This window comes from Gymnoscopelus microlampas (assembly GCF_963454915.1).
Source record: "Gymnoscopelus microlampas genome assembly, chromosome: 12".
NCBI classification, from domain to species: domain Eukaryota; kingdom Metazoa; phylum Chordata; class Actinopteri; order Myctophiformes; family Myctophidae; genus Gymnoscopelus; species Gymnoscopelus microlampas.
Window position 1 is genome coordinate 45863371 of NC_139949.1, and position 21166 is coordinate 45884536.

At 39.0% G+C, this 21166-nt stretch overlaps 1 protein-coding gene across 1 annotated transcript; it reads right to left on the reverse strand.

The window, feature by feature from the left end:
- Window positions 1-3380: 3380 nt before the first annotated feature.
- LOC311057854 (transmembrane protein 120A-A-like) lies at window positions 3381-20354 on the reverse strand. Its single transcript, XM_084074970.1, has 12 exons — window positions 20179-20354; window positions 15396-15514; window positions 14816-14947; window positions 14009-14068; window positions 13809-13904; window positions 11678-11767; window positions 10993-11058; window positions 10288-10349; window positions 9146-9238; window positions 7814-7878; window positions 7622-7690; window positions 3381-5932 (listed from the first exon to the last, which is right to left on the reverse strand). The coding sequence occupies exons 1-12, from the start codon at window positions 20254-20256 to the stop codon at window positions 5819-5821; spliced, it is 1044 nt and encodes a 347-aa protein (XP_083931096.1). The 5' UTR covers window positions 20257-20354; the 3' UTR covers window positions 3381-5818.
- Window positions 20355-21166: the final 812 nt, after the last annotated feature.

Genomic DNA, 21166 nt, shown 5'->3' on the forward strand with positions numbered 1-21166 from the left:
GATCTGAACCTTTCTTTATAGAGGCAAGATGCTCACCCAAGGTGACATGATGTGAGCTTATAGATCAGCAATTTTTTTTACAGAATGTTCGCCCCCCCCCCCCCCCCCCCCCCCCCCCCAAGAATAGGTGGTTAAGAATAGCCTTCAAAAGAGCTATTTCTCTTGAGTCATTTTCAATGCAAGTAATCTTCATTCTGCTTGAGTAATACCTAAGTCAAGTAACAGTACTTGTACTTGAGTAGGATGTTTTACTCAAGCCCCCCCCCCCCCCCCCCCCCCCCCCACTCCCCCTTCCTACAGTCTCCTGATGTGCAGAGGGCTGTGGCTCCGTCACTTCCATCCCCAATTCCTTGGGCTCCCTTCTTGACGGCCCCCGCTGCTCTGGCTCTAATGAGAAAGATGAAAGGTTCACAAGCAGAGGAGTACAACCCCCCCCCCCCCCCCCCCCCCCCCCCCCCCTCCGACCCCCACCTCCCCGCCCGGCCCCTCACTTTTCTCTCTATCCCGTTTTTATTCAGCCCAGACTCTCTCTCTGCTTCAGCCCTCCAGCTCTATACCACTACACAAAAAAGAAAAGAAGAATCCCAAATGTTTTTTCCCTCTTTTGTGAGAGTGGGGGGAGGTTTTTGCTTCAGTAGCACAGCTCAGCCTGGTTTTAATGTTAATTTTGTTCTTCTTTTTCAAAATGTTTAGTTATTCTTCCCTCTGATCTTCCATGCCATTTTCTCTCAATTTCTTGCACCAGTTTATTGTCTTTATATGTGCGCTGCTGTTTGGGGTGCAGCTACTGTACGGCAAATCAAAAACCCAGCCTGTGTTTCAATAATAAATCTTAGACACGGCACAAGAGAGAAAAGAATGCTTCACGCCACCAAACACACGGACAAAAGCCATAACATGTAAGGAAAAAGCGATATACCTGTAGACCTACATCATGTGTCATTATGGGTATACAAAGAACACCTTCAAATGTGCTGCTACACTGGAATTATTTAATTTAAATATTTTCATAATCACACTTTATCTACTGGAGTAATATTGTACCATCAAAATGACCACAAAAAGAGTGTAATGAAATGTGGTTATTTTTCTCAATGTATAATTGCACACAAAATGGTATAACTGGTAACCCACACCCACACAAAGTGTAAAAATGTACCCATACTGTAACTCTGAGTTAGAATAACACCCCATATTTTACTGTATATTCATAACACTCTACTCTCTCTCCCCCGCCCACTCTCTCTCTCCTGCCTTATCAAATAAAAATAAATCAGAGAAATAACCTTCAAAATGTCCATCACATATTCACAACCCCCACCCTTAAATTCATGAAGCCATGACTGTGGTTCAGGATCTAAGCCAGTGATTCAACCCTTTTTCATTTCAAGGACCTGCAGTTTGACCTGCATTAAGCCATGGACCCCCATTTATTATTGTTATTATCATTATTTTATTATTATTATTATTATCATCATCATCATTATTTTCTAGGGCCCCAATCTAGACTCTAATCCTCAGTGTTAATTTAGCTCTGAGAGTGTATAAAATGGAACCATAGTGGTTCCATTGTATACACTCTCTGATTTATAGACCAGCTGGAAGCCTCCCAAGGACCCCTGGGGGTCCCTGGACCCCAAGTTGAGAACCACTGGTCTACACTAGAGAACCTCCCTTATCATTGGACCACAGCACACACAGGACCGGCTTATACTGAAGAGATTTCAATCACAGAAATCAAATGATAGAAATTCCATTTGGGATTAATTATGGATCACAATGAATGTACAAATGAGTAGCCTACAAAAGTGGGGGAAAAGAAAAGAAAGACTTTGAATTAGCTGAAATATGATCATGTTTGTCAAATGAGTTTTTAATGTAAGATCTAGGTAAATTTAAATCTTAAAGATGTGCTTCAAAAGAATGGGATTAATTATTGAATCATTTTGCCATCTATCCACCATGCTTAACTTCTTGGTAGATGCAAAGCTATCGCCCCCATTGCTGCTACAGGACTAGGCTTATCTTTGCTTTTATTATCATAATCTTTTCTTATTAGTGCATTATGTTTATATTTATTATTGCTCTTATTGTTTGTGTCCATTTTATGGACCTTACAAGTACATTTCGCTGCTTTATTGTACCTGTAATGACAATTAAACCCTCTTGACAACTACACACTTCTGCCATCTTGTGGAGGGTATGGGGGAACACAGTTCATCCAAAGCCAGCGTGAGTAGGCTGACAAATGAATACCAATGATAAAATGCAGGATCAGAATAGCTTAAAGGAGTAGTTCGCCCCAAAAAAATGACTTATTTTCTATCAATTATACACCCCATGAAGCATTAAATTCTTGGAGATTTTTTTGTTTTTGTCACATTACAAAGCCAACAATTTGATAACTGGCGGAAAGATGCTAATGTATCCGGTAGGAGACTCAAAGTAGACTCTTTGAGTCTCCTACCGGATATACAAATCTCCATGAATTCAAGGCTTCACTTGGGTGAACTATTCCTTTAACAAGATTCAAACCCCTGTTCCCCCGAAGTTGTTCATGCATCACCTTAGTTGTTTTAAAAGTGCATGTGATTGTGATGAAGTTTAGGAGAGAGACATCAGACAATAACCAGCAACAGTAACAGCTCCTGAGTGCACATGCACTAAAAAACAACTGTGAACTCAATTATTCCCTCCTCCTGACAAACACAATGGAGGACTGACCTTCTTATAATGTTCTGTTTCACTGATATATTAAACATCCTTTTACACTTCCTTTCAGCTCATGTGTCTTATGACCTCCTCAAGTGATTCGCTCTTTGATCACAGGAATTGTCTTTGGCAGGAGGAACATGGTTCTTAATCCTTATATCAGCCGAGCAGCATAAACAGGTTTCTATTCTATTCTAAACGACTCCTGACCGGAGTTATGTGCTGTAGCTTATTCTTAAAAATGCCCCCTTTCTGTAAAACCACTCTGGTCATTTCTCTTACGACGCCCACACATAAAAGCTCCTTTGTGATTCTTCAAACACATCAACTTGGTAACATTATTTGTGTCAAAGCTTGCTCTTTTACTGCGGTAATAAAAGAGTGGAATACAGAAATTCTATCTGTTGGAAGAGATAAGATTTTCAATTTTTCCATTTCCAGAGGAAAGCTAGCATCAGACACACATCAGCTCTGTGTGTGGACATATTATCCAAATCAACGCAATTGTTCAGCACAATTCTACATAATAAAGATAGGTCCATTCAAACATGTGGCGGCAGATGCAGAATAATTGTAAATCGCACCTTCTTGAGAGCATGGTTTTGTTTTATGTGGTGGATGCTTCAGGGCATCCATTTGCATGGAGTGTGCTTTTATAGAATGACAGTAATGACAATGACAGCCTCAGAACCTAAAGTCAGCAATCAATCATTTTAATAACACTTTGAGAAGGCCCATATGGGGTAGCTTGTGATCGTCCATTGCGGATGGCTCATAATATTTTCCCTTGGTAAAACATACTGTACAACATACTCTTAACCACTTTCAACCTGATGTCCCTATTTTGGGCATATCAAACATTTTCAAAGAGTTCTTTGTTGTATTTTATATATTCAACAATAGCAAAAATAGCAGATCTACAAGGTCACAATGTGACATGTTGTGAGCTTTCCGCACGTATATAGGATGTACGTGATTAAAATGCAGCATATGTCAAAGACAAACCATTGCAGCAGGCACTCTGCGGGGAATTTTACTATCCAGTGCAGAAAATACAGGGAAAGAAAATATTGCATTTATCTGGTAATATATTATATAAATATATATTTATCTATTAGGTGGCACAGTCAATTTCACCTCAGCGACCAAGCGTTTTGGAGGTTTATCTAACAGAGGTTACAGTTGGTTTTCTCAGAGATGATCAGTGTTCTATGATTGGTGCAGCAACAACCCCTAGAAAGAAGTAACTGTTTCGTTGATGATAATACACAATAAATAATAATATAACACAGTTCACCTTGAGTCAAAATAAAGTAAATACCGACATAAAAACAGCAACCATTACCATAGAAGAAATATGTAAAGGCACTCCATGTGGGTTCCACAGATCTGCAGTACATAAATTACATAAACTAGAACAGGGTGAATGTGAAATAGTGTGCCTACTGTAAGCAGGTACAGTATATCAGTGGCCACGTAATATGACAACACAAGAGGGGTATGAGGACAATACAAAAAACATAACGCAAACTAAGAAGACAAAATGTAAATGCAGTTGCATCAATGCTGGATTCACAGTGTCTTTTTCATTACAGTACATCCCTGAAAAGGAACCAGTTTGGGTGGTGTAATGATAAGACAGTGTTATATCAGGCAGGAGTATATCGAAGGATTGAGTTTTTTCAACCACGTCATATTTAGTCAATACAACAAACTCACTCCACAGATCACAGCAACATAGCTAGGCTCAATGTAACCACACCGTTGTAACAAACGGTCACAAGGCCACTGGCAGGCACTGTGTTAAGAATTGCACTGCAGGACAACTTCAAAGCGCCAACCCTCCCTCTGCTCAGTAAAAGTGAGGATATTTCAACTTAATGGTGGTAGCTGATAATGGCTGGATCCTATTGAAATGGTGTGATTGAGCAGTAAAATGTGATTTAAAAAATAATCCAAAGATAAGATGTAAACACTAGGTGTACCTGCATTAGTATCCAAGTACACAGTCTGCAAAAATGTTTCTCAGAAAGGCATGTATACTGTATATTATGTAGGTAATAAGGATTTGCCCAAATTCGTAATTAACCCTCTATTACTTTTGCATTACCAAACTAATGTGTTGATATATATATATATTTTTATGGACAGTCTAACCCCTCCACTAGGGCCCCTAGAGGTCATGTTGCTCCTTACACCCCCCGTGACCTAAGGGGTTTGACCAACCGACAGACATTGCCATATTTAGATCCCTGCGCTCTCCCATTAGACTTTGCAATATCTTAAAAGTCAGCAAATGGAAACAGTGACCTAAAGGTGGCGCTAGAGGAAACAACACGGCGTGACCAAAACCACTAGGGTTCATGCTCCGGGGAGCGGTAAGTTACAATGCAAATTAAATTCCAATGCAGCCAGTAGTTTTGGAGATATCTTGTTTGGGGGAGTAGTGCAGGACAGATGGACCTACATTGCCATATAGCCCCAGTGCTAGCGGGGCTAAAAACAACAGAACAGTTGTTTACGGCAACAACTGTATGAAGGGCGATCTATACTCAGTTGCGTGCTGGTATCACATACCAAAAATTGTCGATCAAGCTCACATAGATCTGCTATTTTCAGTGCGCCACACCGGCGCACAACCAAAGAGTATATATCAGAGGTTACTTCGACATCCCTGTGATTCTCAGCTGTACAATTTACCACAGCAAGAGAGGGAGCATAGGGCAGGCACCATGTGGAGGACTCCGGCACTAGGATTCAATCCCAGACCAGCAGGGATAATAAGCGCGGTCCTGGAGGCGAGCATCTCCACCAGTATGCCATCCAGGCACTGGGCAACGGTATAAAGCATACGATCTTTACATAGGAACCTGACAATACCAACCAATACCAGCCTCCTTTAAGTAGCAGGTACCATCTGAAAACGTCTGACATACATTGGCTCACAGAAATGTAAACAGTCCACAAGGACAAACATTCGTAAAATCAGACACATAACACGACTAAAAAGAAAGTGCAATCACAATAACTTTGCACATATTCCATATTCCATAAATAGGCAGAGGTTTTCCTTTTGGTAAACACTGTCTTGTCATCTATTGCAACCTTATAGGCTCTTTGGCTTGTCCTGGTTATTTCTGTACTTCTGGTAAACTACTCCCAGTGTAGTGAAGAAGTTCCCCATGAACAGCACCAGGTAGGAGCAGCCACACATCACCACCTACAGTGCAGGATGAACACATACACTTTAGGCGTGCAACAGTCCATCGAACTAATCGATTTAATCTATTATGAAAAGAATATCGATAATTCAATAAAATGATCTATCCCTATTTTGGGCATGTCATAAAGGCAAATAAAAAGGCATGTCATAAAGGCAAATAAAAAGGCATGTCATAAAGGCAAAAGTCTCAAAACATTGAAAACATTAAAAATAGCCGATGTACAAGCTAACAACGTGTCGCATCGTGACACGTCTTGGTGTAAAGTATAAAATATGATTCGGTAAAAAAGTTATCGATAGATTAATGGCTGAGAAAATAATTGATAGTTGCAGCCATAATGGACATTCAAGTGGAATACTGTTCAGACAGTCTACATTCATATGGAATTATGCCACCAGCTCACTGTTTGGACAGATAGTTTTAAGGAATCATTTTTTCAAGCCAACCATTTCTATATCAGGGCCCACTGAAAAATCTCAAAAAGTGTTCGCGGCCCACCCATCTGACCGCTTAATGGCTGCCATGTTAAATGGTCAGATGGGTGGGCGGCCTGGCCCACGTGCATTTTCAGAGCAAGTTTATTTTAATCTGACAATCGATTGTGTTCCGTTTTGGAACGATGGAACTAACGTAGTATACTTTAAGATTCACAATGAAAACTAATTTCTGTCAACATTTTAAAGAATAAAAACCATGACTTTCTATGTTGTTGTTTTTTTCATACAGCAAGCAGGCAGGCTCCATTAACTCAATGGTAAACATTTCAGCACTTGCGCAGGAAACCGGGTTCAAATCCGGGGTAGAAGAGGAAAGTTATTTAGTGCAGCTTTAACGTTTTATCATCATTAAAATCTTAGTGTGTTGCCAATTATTTGGGTGCCCACTTGCAATATCCTCATGGCCCCAGTGGTGTGTTCTACCGTTATACGCTGTATACGGCGTACACAGTCCAGATTATTTTGGGAAGAAGCGTATACAGTCTAATAACCATTTCATCCATTGAAAACGCGAGAGCGTATACCCACGACCACGCGCACCGTATCGTATCGTATACCCTCACTGCTCTATTATGCTAGTTTATTTCAGGTATTCAATTTAGTATTCTGAAGCTTAATGTTTTTTAATGCATACATACTAATTCTGTATGCAAAATGAAACAACTAAAATTAGTCTGCGAAGATCTTTATTTTAGATAGAGCAGTTCATGTGGAAATAATAGCCTGTTACCTGTTCAGCAAATGACCCAGTGGATGGCAGTGTACTGCACTCTACTGCTCAAGGGAGTCATTTCAGCCTCAAAAGCTAAACTAACTATAGTGAAGATTTGCGCCATCATTTATTTTGGAGGAAGATGTTTTTTGAGAAAATAAACTATATTCATGTTTCAACTGATGCTGAGTAGATAATGACAGATTTTGTTTTGGGGGGGGTGAACCAGTTCTTTAAAATTACATGTAAACACTGTAAATCTGCATTTAATTTGGTGATTTTTAAAATCACTTTTACGGAGATTGCACGTAACAGTTTTGCCAAAAGAATAATAATTACATCACATCACAAACATTAAAGCATTATCCATTTTAAATGAAATGCATGCCCTAACGTGTTACTGTTGGCAGCCCTGCTGTAGTTTTGTTATTCTAGCTGTTCCAAGTTTCCAGTGTATCGTATCGTGGTGCACATACCTGCCACTCCTTGCATTGTGGAAGCCGAGCCATTCTGAACAGTGTTAGGCCACTGTAAAGCTGCCAGAACTGAAAGCACAAGTCATTTCTTAATCAAATTCCTTCCAATCTTTCACACATATCAACTGTTAATGAGCAGCTGGGGGTGGGGGGTTTAGATGAGTAGACATTATTGCAAGAGAAGACACTCACATGACCAAAGAACAGGAAGGGCAGGAGAAACGTCAAACCTCTCCACATCCATGACTGGAAACCCTCTGAACAAGAAAAGAGGAGATGAGGGGAGCGATGAGGAGAATGTTATTATTTGTCCCAAGCTGGGCAATTTGTGTTACAGCAAGTTCAGAGCCAAACAATGATGAAAACACACTCCATACAAGATCAGCGTCAACACCCCCCCCCCCCCAGGAAAATGTGTACCTGTTGTTTTATTAGCGGGGGCACTTAACTATTGGCCAGATGGTAGGAGCTTATATTCAGGGTTTAGAGGAGGGGGGGCTTTCTGAACTAATAGCCGCAGCTTTATTAAGAACAAGTTTGTTAAATATGTGGTTCAAGTGTACTACCACAATCTTGCTTGCTCCCTTCACAACCCTACCGAGGGCATTCTTCTTTCCAATGCCAAGATTACCATACCGACAGATAACAGAAAAGTACATTTTACTCTATAAAACAAAATCATCAATCTGAAATTTAGACAGCTTCCTTAGACAGCCAGAGGAGAGGAGAGGAGAGGAGACGCATTAGATGGACAATATCAGTCATCACCAGAACCAGGGACATGGTTGAAATGAAATGAGAGTTTGCTTATTAAATAATGGAGTTTGAAGTTACAATGTGTCTATAGGAAGGGGCGTGTCTAACGTAACATGCACTGATGTCAGACACTACACAAACCATTGCCTAAAAACAGAGATTAGCTGTGCATGTGTCACCTGGTGACACATGTGCAAATCTGTCGGATCCGCACCGCGGCCCGAACATCTTGTATTTCAAATGAGCACATCTTGTATTTCAAATGAGCACATCTTGTACTTCAAATGAGCACATCTTGTACTTCAAATGAGCACATCTTGTACTTCAAATGAGCCACAATTTACGAATTGTGGCTTTAGGTTTTAACAGCTGTGGTGACACTACGTTATGCTGTCATTTGCCAACCTGTTAACCTGTCATTTGCTCCATTGGTCAGACAAAAACCACCAACTCAAACTTGTTAATAATAAGAATAAAGCAATCCCCATATAAAAATACACTTTTTGGTGTGTGGTATCGATTTCTTTTCATTAAGATTCATAGGTTCTGATGGAAAGTTTGTTTGTATTTTTGCAGTGAAGGGATGGGATAATGAAATGAACGCCTTAATATACTGTATATATTTATGTATTTTGGGGGATTAAGTGAGGCTATGGTGATATTTTGGTACGATTGACAAATAGAGAGGATGTCAAATTTATATCTGGGGCAGTGGAATGGAATGTTTTAATGAAACGACTTAAAAAGATGAGATAACTATCAACTCACCAACTGTTAAGTCCATTGTGTGTCTTTCTCCCAGGGCTCTGAGTCTGTACAGACAACCACTCTGGTAGTAGTACTGGAGAAACTGAACAAAGCCTGTTTAGTGATAAAGAACAAAAGACAAATAAGTATATTATTTAAGCATGTTACAATCAACTTGCTTTTCTCTCCAATAGTGATGCAAGTAATTTAATATAGTGTACTACCATCCAACATGTTTTTATAAACTGATTCTTTGTTCTTTCACCACATAAACTTTCTCCCTGCATTCTTTTTCATTCCACCCTGGCTCGGGAATTAGGATTTATACAAGTAGACTATAATTCATAATGTCAGATGTTGCACTCCAAGAAACCTTCAACCATATATTTTCCAGACATTTCCTTGTGCCTCACAAGACGAACATTAATTCTGAGAGTTGCTTCTATGATGCTCTTACGCTGCAGATAAATCTTCATATAACACAACAGTAAATTACATTTATATCCAACACTGTTGCTGTCCTTGAATATGCAGTTGGTGTTACTTAATTTTCTTTATATATTATAGATTTATTTGAAAGGAAATGGGCCTTGGGCACAATTTGACCATTTTTGCATGTGAAGGCTTTTAGTCTTAGACCTGCTGCTTACGTGTTATTATTATACAGTGTCAATTCAACTCTTCATGTTCACACAAAGGCTATGTTTGTGTGAACATGAAGACAACAAGATATATTTGTTTAAAGGTAGGGTAAGTGAAAAAACATTTATCTGAACACAATATACAAACAGTCACCCTTCTCATATTGTGATGGAAACAGATAATAATCATATATTGTTAAGTCAGTGCACGGAGAATCAAAAAGTGGAGCAATAACATCGTTTCCATGTAATATGCACTTTCAGAGCCCACCATGCAGACAATAACATGCCAAATGGCTTTAAATATTAGGCTGGAATTCAGACTGATTCGCTACGTTTATCTTTTGGATTTTTTCACTAAGCTCAGTGAAAAAAAATCAAATGACGAAGGTAGCGAATCAGTCTGCATTCCAGGCTAATTCAAAATAAACACATTAAATAACTGAACCCATGTTGGTTAACTGGAAAAAATAGACAAGTAGCTAAATCCTACTGGAAGCACCAGAGAGTAGTAGATCTTACTTTGATATAGATTGTATGCAAGGAACTGGTCCCTGAACATCTGATAAAGATCACCTTCAGGCCTGGGAAGACAGAGGAAAGATAAGTTACTCTGAACTTAAGTATATAACCCTTCGTTGACCGGGGTCCACCACCAGGAGTCTGTCCTTGGCCCCCTCCTTTTTTTACCCTCAACAAATCTCCTTGCCAAAAATAGCCTATATACAAGCTCATACAACTCATCGCACCACATTGTGAGCTTGAAGATCGTCTTTTTTCACAGAATGTCCACTTTTATCAATGCCATCCTTTTATCAACGAATGGCAGACATGACTGACATGCCCACAATCGGGACGCTGGGGTTCATGTGGTTAATGTTTAGCATTTTTTGATGAGGATAGTTCAGACTTCAAGCTCCCCTCCCTGAACTGCTCCTAGATCTGTTGAAACACATTGGCCTTCCCTACTTTTACACCAGCACTACTACTTGTACTTCTGCTTTGTCTGAAGCCACTTGTTGCGTGCAATGTTGACATAAGTAATCTTGTAATATAATCTAACAGATGTATTGATTTCTATATTTTGGGAATGTCATTTATAGGCCAAAAGATGTTTTAAATAGCAGATCTACGGCTAATTTACAACACAACACAATCATGTGACAATGTATAAATTAGGCTTAAGTGGTTGAGAGTGGAAAAGCAAGCATGGGTGAAATCACTCACCAAGTGAGCATGACCCCAGACAGGAACGTTGACAAATAGTGATGGAAAACCCACCAACCCTTAATCCTGAAATGACACAGAAGACACAGTCACAGACAATCACTATGGACATTACTGTATTCCGCTGCCCGATGAGATGATAAAGGTTAAGATCTTTGACTTGAGAATGCCAGGTGGTTTGCAGAAACTACGCCTGCTAAGTCTGCATGACTGGGTCTAATGGCGTTCAGTTCTGAGTAAACATATGTTAGACATATTAGGTTTATGTGGTATGTGCTCATACAATAACTTCTGTCAAGTCAATCAGTAGACTAAAACATGATGACAAGTAAATGTCAAACAAATGCGATAATTCTTTCATTCGGCTCATAGAAAATTGACAGCAGGTAGTAACATCAACTCTGTGTGTGTTTTATTGAGTTGTTCCTGTGTGCAAGCATTACGTCATTCTTGTTGTTATGTTTTAGCAGGGACATGCTTTTTGAATAGTTGGTGGTCATGCACATTATCATATAGTACTTAAATTATAATACCTGGAATACCACAAACTCCTTGTGTGTCATCTTAACGCTGTAGTTTGCAAGGCAAACATAAATGTAATTTAAAATAAATTACATTTGTTTGACATTTTCTGAATAATAGGGATGCTGGATACACAGTAGTTAACGAGATGGCAGAAACAGACCTTGATCCGTTACTGATGAGGACACTCTCTCTGATGGTCAGGGTGCAGTAGTACCACACCAACAGGAAGTTGAACAAAGCATCCAGGGCTCTGAAGACAAACAAATATAGTCACGAGGAGCAGAGTTCAGACAATCTGAAAAAAGTGTTCAACAACAGCAGTCGAGATTGACAGCTAGTTCAAATCCTGTAATGTCATGTCTGTTTGATTGATTGATTGATGGATGTACTTTATTTAGTAAGACATGAGAACAACAGTACATGGAAGTACAAATTCACAATACAAGGTCTACTAAACTGGAAGACTCCATTTTTCAATTGCAGCCTTCTGAAGGTGTATCTTTAGGGCAGTTTTGAAAGTGAGTAGGGTTTTACACTCCTTTACTCCTTTTGGTAGGGTATTCCACATTTTTGATGAATAGCATGAGAACGAGTTCATTCCCTTTGTTGAGCCAAATCTGGGTTGAACATGATTTGTGGAGCTGCCTCTGGTGTTATGATCATGGACTTGATTCACATTTTGGAAGTATTTTGACAAATACAGGGGGATCCCAATGTTGTGGTGTATCTTGAAGACCAGGCCCATAGCAAGTTGCTGTACTCTGTCCTCAACCCTAAGCCATCCGATCCTAGCAAAATGAGCAGGGGTTAGATGGGTTTTGTGATTGAGGCCAAGTAGTAGCCTTACAAGTTTGTTTTGGGATGTTTGGAGCCTTGTTTTTAAGGCCTTGGAGGTGTTGTGATACCATGAAGTGCATGCATAATCATAATGACCTTGTATGAGGGCCCCTGCAAGAATCTTCAGAGTATTCTTACTGACTAGACGATCAATCCTCCACAAATAGCGTATTGTTTGGATGACCTTTTTGTTCACTTTTTCGGCGTTTTTGTTACCGGAGAGGTTTGCCTCCAAGATAGAACCCAGGTAGGTAATTTCCTCCTTTCTTGTGATAACATCATCACCCACTTTGATCGTGAAACTCTCAGCCTTGCTAAGGTTAGGACTGGATCCAAAGAGGATGGATACAGTTTTACCCAGGTGTAATGAAAGTTTGTTGTCGGAGAGCCAGATGCAGATCTTGTTGAGTTCAGTGCTGAGAGTTTTCTCAACCTGCAGCCTGTCCCTGTCCGAGACCAGCTGAGCCGAGTCATCTGCGAACAGGAACAGTTTGCAGTCGCAAGCTGACTGTAATTGAGTAATACTTCAGCAATTACACAAGGTCTCTACATAACCGGTGTTACTGGTCTGCATTAATACAGCACTTTTTGTAAATGTCATTCATTCATTCCAACCACTCAAATGCGCTTTACAATGTACTTGACATTCACCAAGTCCAACACACCGCAACAGTGGAACATTATGTACACATTCACAGACCGACGGTGGAGGACAAGGCAATGTTAGGGTTCAATGTCTTGCTCAAGGACACTTCGGCACACAGCCAGGAGGAGCTGGGGATCGAAACGGGTACCTTTCGGCTCCCAGGGCGGCTTCTCCCCTTCCTAAGCCACTGCCGGCATGTAATATATTTTCCCACGCAAATGGGGTTCGCTTTTTTGTTGTTGTTACATAACATGTTTTATTCTCTTGGACCTACAGTATTAAAAACATGTTATATAACTGCTATGTTTGGGGGTGAATCGAGGGCAGAATAGTAATGATTCATAGAAGGACTTTCCTCTCAAGCCTCTCCACTTGTTTCTACCATTTTTAACTGTGTTTGCTGTATTTTGGGGCTGTAATAGTAACATGTTTGTTTACATTGGTAACACTTGTAAACAGAGGAAAATAGATTTATTTATGATGTAATAAAGTTCTAAATGGCATATGTATGTGAAAGTATGTGAATATAACTGATATTTACATGTTCAAAACAAACACAGATAGGGTCTTCAAGTTGTAACAACTTTTGCTACTTTTTGTCAAATTCAAAAGTAGCAGATATACAAGCTCAAGAGAGCTTGTAGATCTGCTACTTTTGATGCTTTTGTGTGATGCTGTAGTATGATCAAGTACAGTAGGGCGTTAATTTACGAGAAAAAAAAAGGTTTCTGCCCGACAGCAACGATAACATGATGACAAAACTCAAATAGTGTGACTGCTAGGTATTTTCTTTGGCAGGAGCTTGTACCTGGAGCTGAACAAGAAACGACACGTGAAGGAAAACAGGAACAGGATAACGGTGAGGATTAATTTGAATTTCTCATATTCATCTTTGTAGGCGAATCTGTAGAAGAGAAGACAGAGCACAGAAGACAGGCCTGGTTATGGTATGCGTTGGCCTTGTCATGCATTGTGGTGTTATTTGAGTGAGCTAGTTTAGCAGCTTACTTGGATTGTTTGTTGAGGAGTGTTACATTGACGTTTCCCAGAACTAGACTGAGGTATAATCTGAACGGGGAAAAGAAAAGGAGCGAATCAATCAATCACTTCATCACAATTGTGTGTCATCATACTAAAATATTTTGTTGGAACACTTTTTTTTTAAATTAACAAACAGTCATTAATGTCTTCACTGTTTTGTTTTGTTTAAATTAACTATTAGCTGACGCCTTGACGACCCTCGTATTCCTGGGGTCCAAGACAATAATATACAGTACATTACATAACAGACGATGACATAGAATACACAAAAAACATGTTCACATAAGATAAGACACAATAGAATAGAATATACTAAAAAGCATATACTGTATGCCAAAAAGCATGTATCACATAAGTGCCACACAGTTCCTATGTGGATCTTGGGATCCACACATAGGAACGTTGTGGCTCCAATGTGGATCTTGGACTTCATGTGGCTAGCCTGTGACTAATTTAGGTTTCATCCTGATCCGAGCCGCATTGTCTTCCACTATCCATTATTATAATAGTGTGGAAAAAAATGAGTGACGGCACTAAGTTATCCCTCTCTGGCGATGTGCACAAGACATCTGGCTCTGATCGGTCCAGTGGTTTTCAAGATTAGACACACAGACAGTCCCTCTTACAGACAGCTACGGCCACGCCGTAAAAACCTGCGGGCCGTTTGGACATCGATCTACATCTTGCAATGCAAATGGTACGTCAACATCTAAACTATGGCTGGATGCAAATGTCATTTCAAGTGCAACTGAAAGTCTATTTAAACAGGCATACCCATTCTTCTTTGGCAGGAAAGCTTCCATTTCGAAGAAGACATCTGGTCTGTCACCGATCGTCTCCAGGATTCCATCTATGGAATTAAGTTCCTCTGGACTTAATTCTTCTTTCTCATGGTCTTCTTTACATCTAAACACAGAAAAGTGTGAAAAGATGATATATCATCATGAATATTACATACCATTATAACCAGAAAGAAATGCAATATATCCCCGAATACAGTACATGTCAAGTAAAGAAACTACTATTCAAAATAATGTTTAACTTTGGTAGAAAATTGTGTTGTATACAGTAACTACCTGGCCATATATGATACTGTATAAGAACTTTTTTTTTTGTCGATTCATTGATATACAATAAATAAAATGATATATTGGAAAACCTACTTCTCGATTATTTGATTAACCTACATGATCTAGACTAAGTCGTTATTGGTTGACCGTTCTAAATAACGGTTTCGATATCTATTTTCGGTTAATTGCTCAGCCCTACACCAGTGTACGATGAAGTATAAAATAGGGCTTAAAGGGATAGTTCACCCAAAAATTGACAATATGTGCTCAGTAAATATACTCACTCTTCTAATGACCCTGAAAGCTCTTTTAATTTCTTCCTCTGACGAGCGATGGCATTGGAGCAGTTATTTTGCAGTTTGGTGACCTCCTCAAGTTTCTGTCTATATAGACGATGAGTCTCCTACCGAGGAAAAGCACAAGCATAATATATAATGTACTGTATAACACATTTCACACACAGTAATAATACATTACCTACAGTATGTCCAGCCCATTTGGCAAGTAATAAGGAGGTTGTGTTTTAAAGCTGTAGTTCTTGACTTATTTTAATGAATAAAATGTTTTTTTTTCAGTTTTCACATGTACAATTAAGCAATTACGTGACCAGTTATACATTTTAAACAATGAATGAACTTAGTAATGAATTAATAATACCTCAACTTAAAAATCCAAAGTATAAAAGGTTAAAGTGGTTAAAATTATTGTGACGCTATATTAACACATTTTGCTGGGGACCCCGTGGAATCCCCCCAAGGACCCCTGGGGGTCCGCGGACCCCACTTTGAGAACCAATGCTCTATACTCCTATATATGCAGTGGTTTGAGGTGGTCTCCCTGCTCTTTCCATTGAGACATTTAGACCCTGGTTTTGGGTAGGACACCTGCTGGTTGAAAACAATATCTTCCCTGGACAAACCGGGAAAAGAAAAAACGTTTATTGTTAAAGGTAGGGTAAGTGATTTGCTTTGGTTAAAATAAGTGTTAAATGGCTCTATATTCTGATAGTACTCATTGCTATAGAGTGTTTGTTCAGTAAGATAAGTCTCCTTGTCTCTCCACCTCTTTATTAAACAGAAAATGCATTTTCATTTCAGTTTCATTTCCAATTTTATCCAATCAGGATAGAGAACTCAATCAGGATATAGATTAAACAAGTGAAATTGGACGTGATGACACTAAGAAATGAGCAGACAAAATTGGAACTGGAACACTATACAAATTAAGCTTAAAAATAGGTACTTTCTCCTGATTGGCTGAGATTTTGACACCTACCGAAAAATGTATTTTCTGTTTATTAAAGAGCTGGAGAGACAAGGAGACTCCTGTTACTGAACAAACACTCTATAGCAATGATTACTATCAGAATATAGTATTTTAACCTTTTAACAAAATACTTTTTGTTTTAACCAAAAAATATCACTTACCCTACCTTTAAGTAGTGAAAATAGCCGATCTACAAGCTCACAACGCATCGCGATTGCGATGCCTAGGAGAGCTTGTAGATTGGCTAGTTTCTCTCTGGTTTGGGTCCCAGGGAGATATCAAATTTCTCTTTTTGGTCTCGAGCCAAAATGTTTGGGAACCGCTGGTCTAACAGGTATACACTGTTTTTAACCCATTGAGACCTGAAGCCGATTCTGCATGTCTCTTAAATCTCAACAGTATTCTGAAAAACGTATGTTTCTATATCAGTGGTGCTCAATCTTTTTCGTGTCAAGGACCCCCAAAATTATATGTATTTGGCCGCGGACCCCCATCAAAATATGTTGTTCCAGGGACCCCCAGAAGCAAAGATTTGAGTTAAAAATGTTCGCTTTAAAAATATATATATATATTCAAAGATTTGCGCACATTTTCACGATTTTTCAAAAATAGCAGATCTACAAGCTCATAGCGCGGCACTCGGTGCCGCGCTATGAGCTTGTATATCTGCTATTTTTGAATAGCCCAAAGTGTAAAATAATGCTTTTTAGCTCAAATCTAAAAAATTACACAGTTCCAGGTCTTAATGGGTGGTTAAAAATCATTTTATGTATCACCTCCAGTAGATCATGACAGGATGACACATGTTACAGCTTAACACGTTTAGCCTGTAATTTTCTACAATCTGTATGGTACAGTATATTAATACTGTGGTAGTATTTTGTCTCCCTGCTCTTCTATTGAGACATTTAGATCGTGTCAAAGGTTATGTCTCACCTAGACACAGGATCTGACCCAAATTTTGACCTAAAGGTCGAGATTAAATTTATCCCCTGAGCAAGCAGGCAGGCTCTATTATGGTAAAACATTTTTAGCACTTGCGCAGGAAACCGGGTTCAAATCTGGGGTTGAAGAGGAAAGTTTAAGTGCAGCTTTAACTTAAGTTCTTTACTAAAAATCACATTGACGCATTCACTCCTTAAAGCCTTAACAGTTAAGGGTTTAGGAGTGCATACATCAGTGAGATTTTTGTTGTTGTTGTCATATCTAGGGTTGCCAACTGAAAGTCAAATAAGGGACACCTGACCAGGCGTGCCTTATTTCTACGAAAAATAAGGGAAGCCCAGAAAAAGATGAAGTTTTTCTATGGGGAACATTAGCCAAAAATAGCCAATCTACATTTGGTGTAAGTGGTTACAACCTGTGTATTATTTAACCCATTAAGACCGGGGACGCATCTCTGTCATTTTAGATTTCTTTGGCTATTCAAAAATAGCAGATCTACAAGCTCATAGCGCGGCACCGATTGCCCCGCTACGAGCTTGTAGACCTGCTATTTTTGAAAGATCGTGAACATTTGTAACTCAAATCTTTGCTTCGATCTGGGGGTCCCTCCCTGGAACTAAATATTTTGAGATGGGGGTCCGCGGCCTCAGGTCTTAATGGGATAAATGAGCTGTTTGAACTTGTAAGATGTGTGTCATTGATTGGAGATTACCAAAAAATAATGAACAAGGTGTGTCCCTTATCAGCTCAATAAGGGACATGTCTTTTAGTTTCCAAAAAAAAGGACGATTCCTCATTTCAAGGGACGGTTGGCAACTCTTCCAATGCAGCACTTTGTGGCTACATCGTGTGTTTCCCACAGAAAGCAGAAGTGGATTGCATTCACAAGGTATTGTTGTTGTCAAGACATTCCTGACATGACTGACATGTAATGACCGGTCCGTCCGCAACCCATGACACCACCAGATTGACAACACCACGTTGTCACTGCAGCCAGTTATGTCAAAGGACATCTTCCACTAAATTCTTGTTTTGTTTAGTACCAAGTACCAACAGATATATATCAGGATATTATTGTATTTAGTGCTTTACTGGCCCATATATGGGAATCATACAATAATTGTGTTTGGCTGCAGACAGAGACACATCATCACATAGAAGCAGTGGTGGAAAAAGTACTCAAATGTTTTACTTCAGTAAAAGTATCAATAATACTGTAGTGTATAAGAACTCTGTTACAGGTAAAAGTCTGGAATAAAAAAATTACCTGAGTAAAAGTACAAAAGTATTGGTATCAAAATGTACTTAAAGTACCAAAAGTAAAAGTACTAAACCGTTTGAAAATAGCCGATCTACAAGCTCACAACGCGTTGCGATGCGTTGTGAGCTTGTAGATCTGCCATTTTCAAATAGCCTAGGTATAAAATAGGGCTAAAGTGGTTCATGTATGTTGTATAATGTAATAATTTATATCTGCAAAGTAACTAACGTTTTCAAATAATTGTAGCGGAGTAAAAGTACAATATTTGTCTCTGAGTCTTGGAGTAAAAGTAAAAGTACAGACAATTTGAAATACTCCAGTAAAGTAAAAGTACCTCAAAATTGTACTTAAGTACAGTACTTGAGTAAATGTACGTTAGTTACTTTACACCACTGCATAGAAGTTAAACTAGCAACAGTTGCAAATGGACATACAGTACAGAACTCATGCAACATTACATAATCTGTTTTTGATCCTGGCAAGGCCACATGCAGTTTGAGTGAATGAAACAGATCTGAGAGAGAGTATGAATCCAGCTTCAAATCATTATGTTCTATACAGTAAGATAACCACCAGCATTCAGCAGTTTAATATCCAGTTCAGTTTTAATGAATGAACATATAATAGTTGAAGTGGTGCAGGCAGCCTGTAAAGTCCACAGTGTACTCTCTTGCAAGGCAGAAGTTTATTACAGCTGCTAGTCAGTGCAAGCAAATTGGTTACCCACCGAATTGTGTGACGAATTGGAGCAGTGGTGTAAAGTAACTGGGTACATTTACTCAAGTACAGTACTTGAGTACAATTTTGAGGTATTTTGTTTTACTTTAATGGAGTATTTCCAATGTCCAGTACTTGTACTTCTACTCCACTACATCTCAGAGACAAATGTTATACTTTTACTCCACTACAAGTATTTGAAAACTTTAGTTACTTTGAAGATATGGATTCTTATTACAAAACATACATCAGCCCTATTTAAACTTCGGCTGTTGGAAAATAGCGGATCTCACACAATGCATTGCATGATGTTAGACATAATGATAACTTGTGAAACATTCTGCATGAGTACTTTTTACTTTTGGGACTTTAAGTATATTTTGATGACAATACTGTTGCACTTTTACTCACATACATTTTGATTACCAGACGTTTTACTTGTAACACAGTGTGTTTCTACATCTCATTGCAGTATTGATACTTTTACTATTTTTTTGTCATAACATGTCATAACACCTGTAAGTAAAAAAAGAAATGGTTACTTTTTCCACCACTGCAGCACACAAACACTACTGTCTCGTAATACATTGTAAGTAAAAATATGGTTACTTTTTCCACCACTGCAGCACACTATGTGACAAACACTACTGTCTCGTAATAAGGGGTAAGTCTCTCTCTCTCTCCGTGGACATGTTTTGCAATTTCGGACAAACGTCGCTATCGAAATGATGCCTACAGTTGAGTATTGCAACACACGCAGACCTCTGGGGGGTTACAGGATTCGATAGGTCACCAAGTGCGGTGTATCATCGCCGCTCCCCAAACACACACACCCCTTTTAACACACATTGACACATAGTAACTAAACTAAACTTTACCTGGACCTGTTGGTAGTCCTTCTCTATATCCTCCCAGTCGGCGAGACATTCTGTTAAACCGCACGGGCTGAACAGCATTCTTAAATGTTTTAATGTGTTTTAATGCTGTGTTTAAGGATAAAAACTCTGAGCAGCGACTGTGACTGTTGCAACAGTTGAGTCTACAGGCTGCACGTACTATCTGTGCTCTGCAGTGTTGCCAGATTGTGTGAGATAAAATAAGCAACTAGGTATGATAGCCCATTATAGCCCTGATACACATGACTCCCATATCATGACAGACGACCGTCGTGTAGCAAGGCACTATGTACGGTAAACATCATATCAATGGGTAGAAAATAAAAATATGTACAGTAAACAGTCTGGGGGGGGGGTTGTTTGTAATTTGGATGTCCATGCCATGAAAACATTTGAGAACCACTGGTTAAAGTAATGTAAACACTGTGAAGCAAGCCCAAACAAGCAACTTTACAAACAAGCCCAAAAAACATCAACAACCAATATCTACTACAAGCAACTTTACAGAAAAACAAGCCCAAAGTCGGTAAGTCGCTCACAATAAGCGGACATGGCAACACTAGTGCACTGCTGCGCGTATGATGACCTCACTACTACTTTACACCAGAGCCTTGGAGGCTGCGTCTCAGACAATCAGCGGCAGGTATCAACGGTTGATCTATAAATAACCGATAAATGATTATTTTTTTATCAACACAAAGTAAATATGGACATAATATTACAAGAAAACAGGAAATAAGAATGTTACAAAAAAATACTCGAGGTTTTAACATGGACATGTCACATACAAATTAAAAAAAACATCACATCTGTCTGTTTTAATGGCTTAGGGCTGATGCAATGCTCTCCAAATATACAAAAAAAGGCCTTAAAAAACTGCTACATTTTATTTCTGATACTTACATTTACTGGAATGGGCTTATATATTAGCAGAGAAACAACACACAATATGAATGGTTTTATAATATAT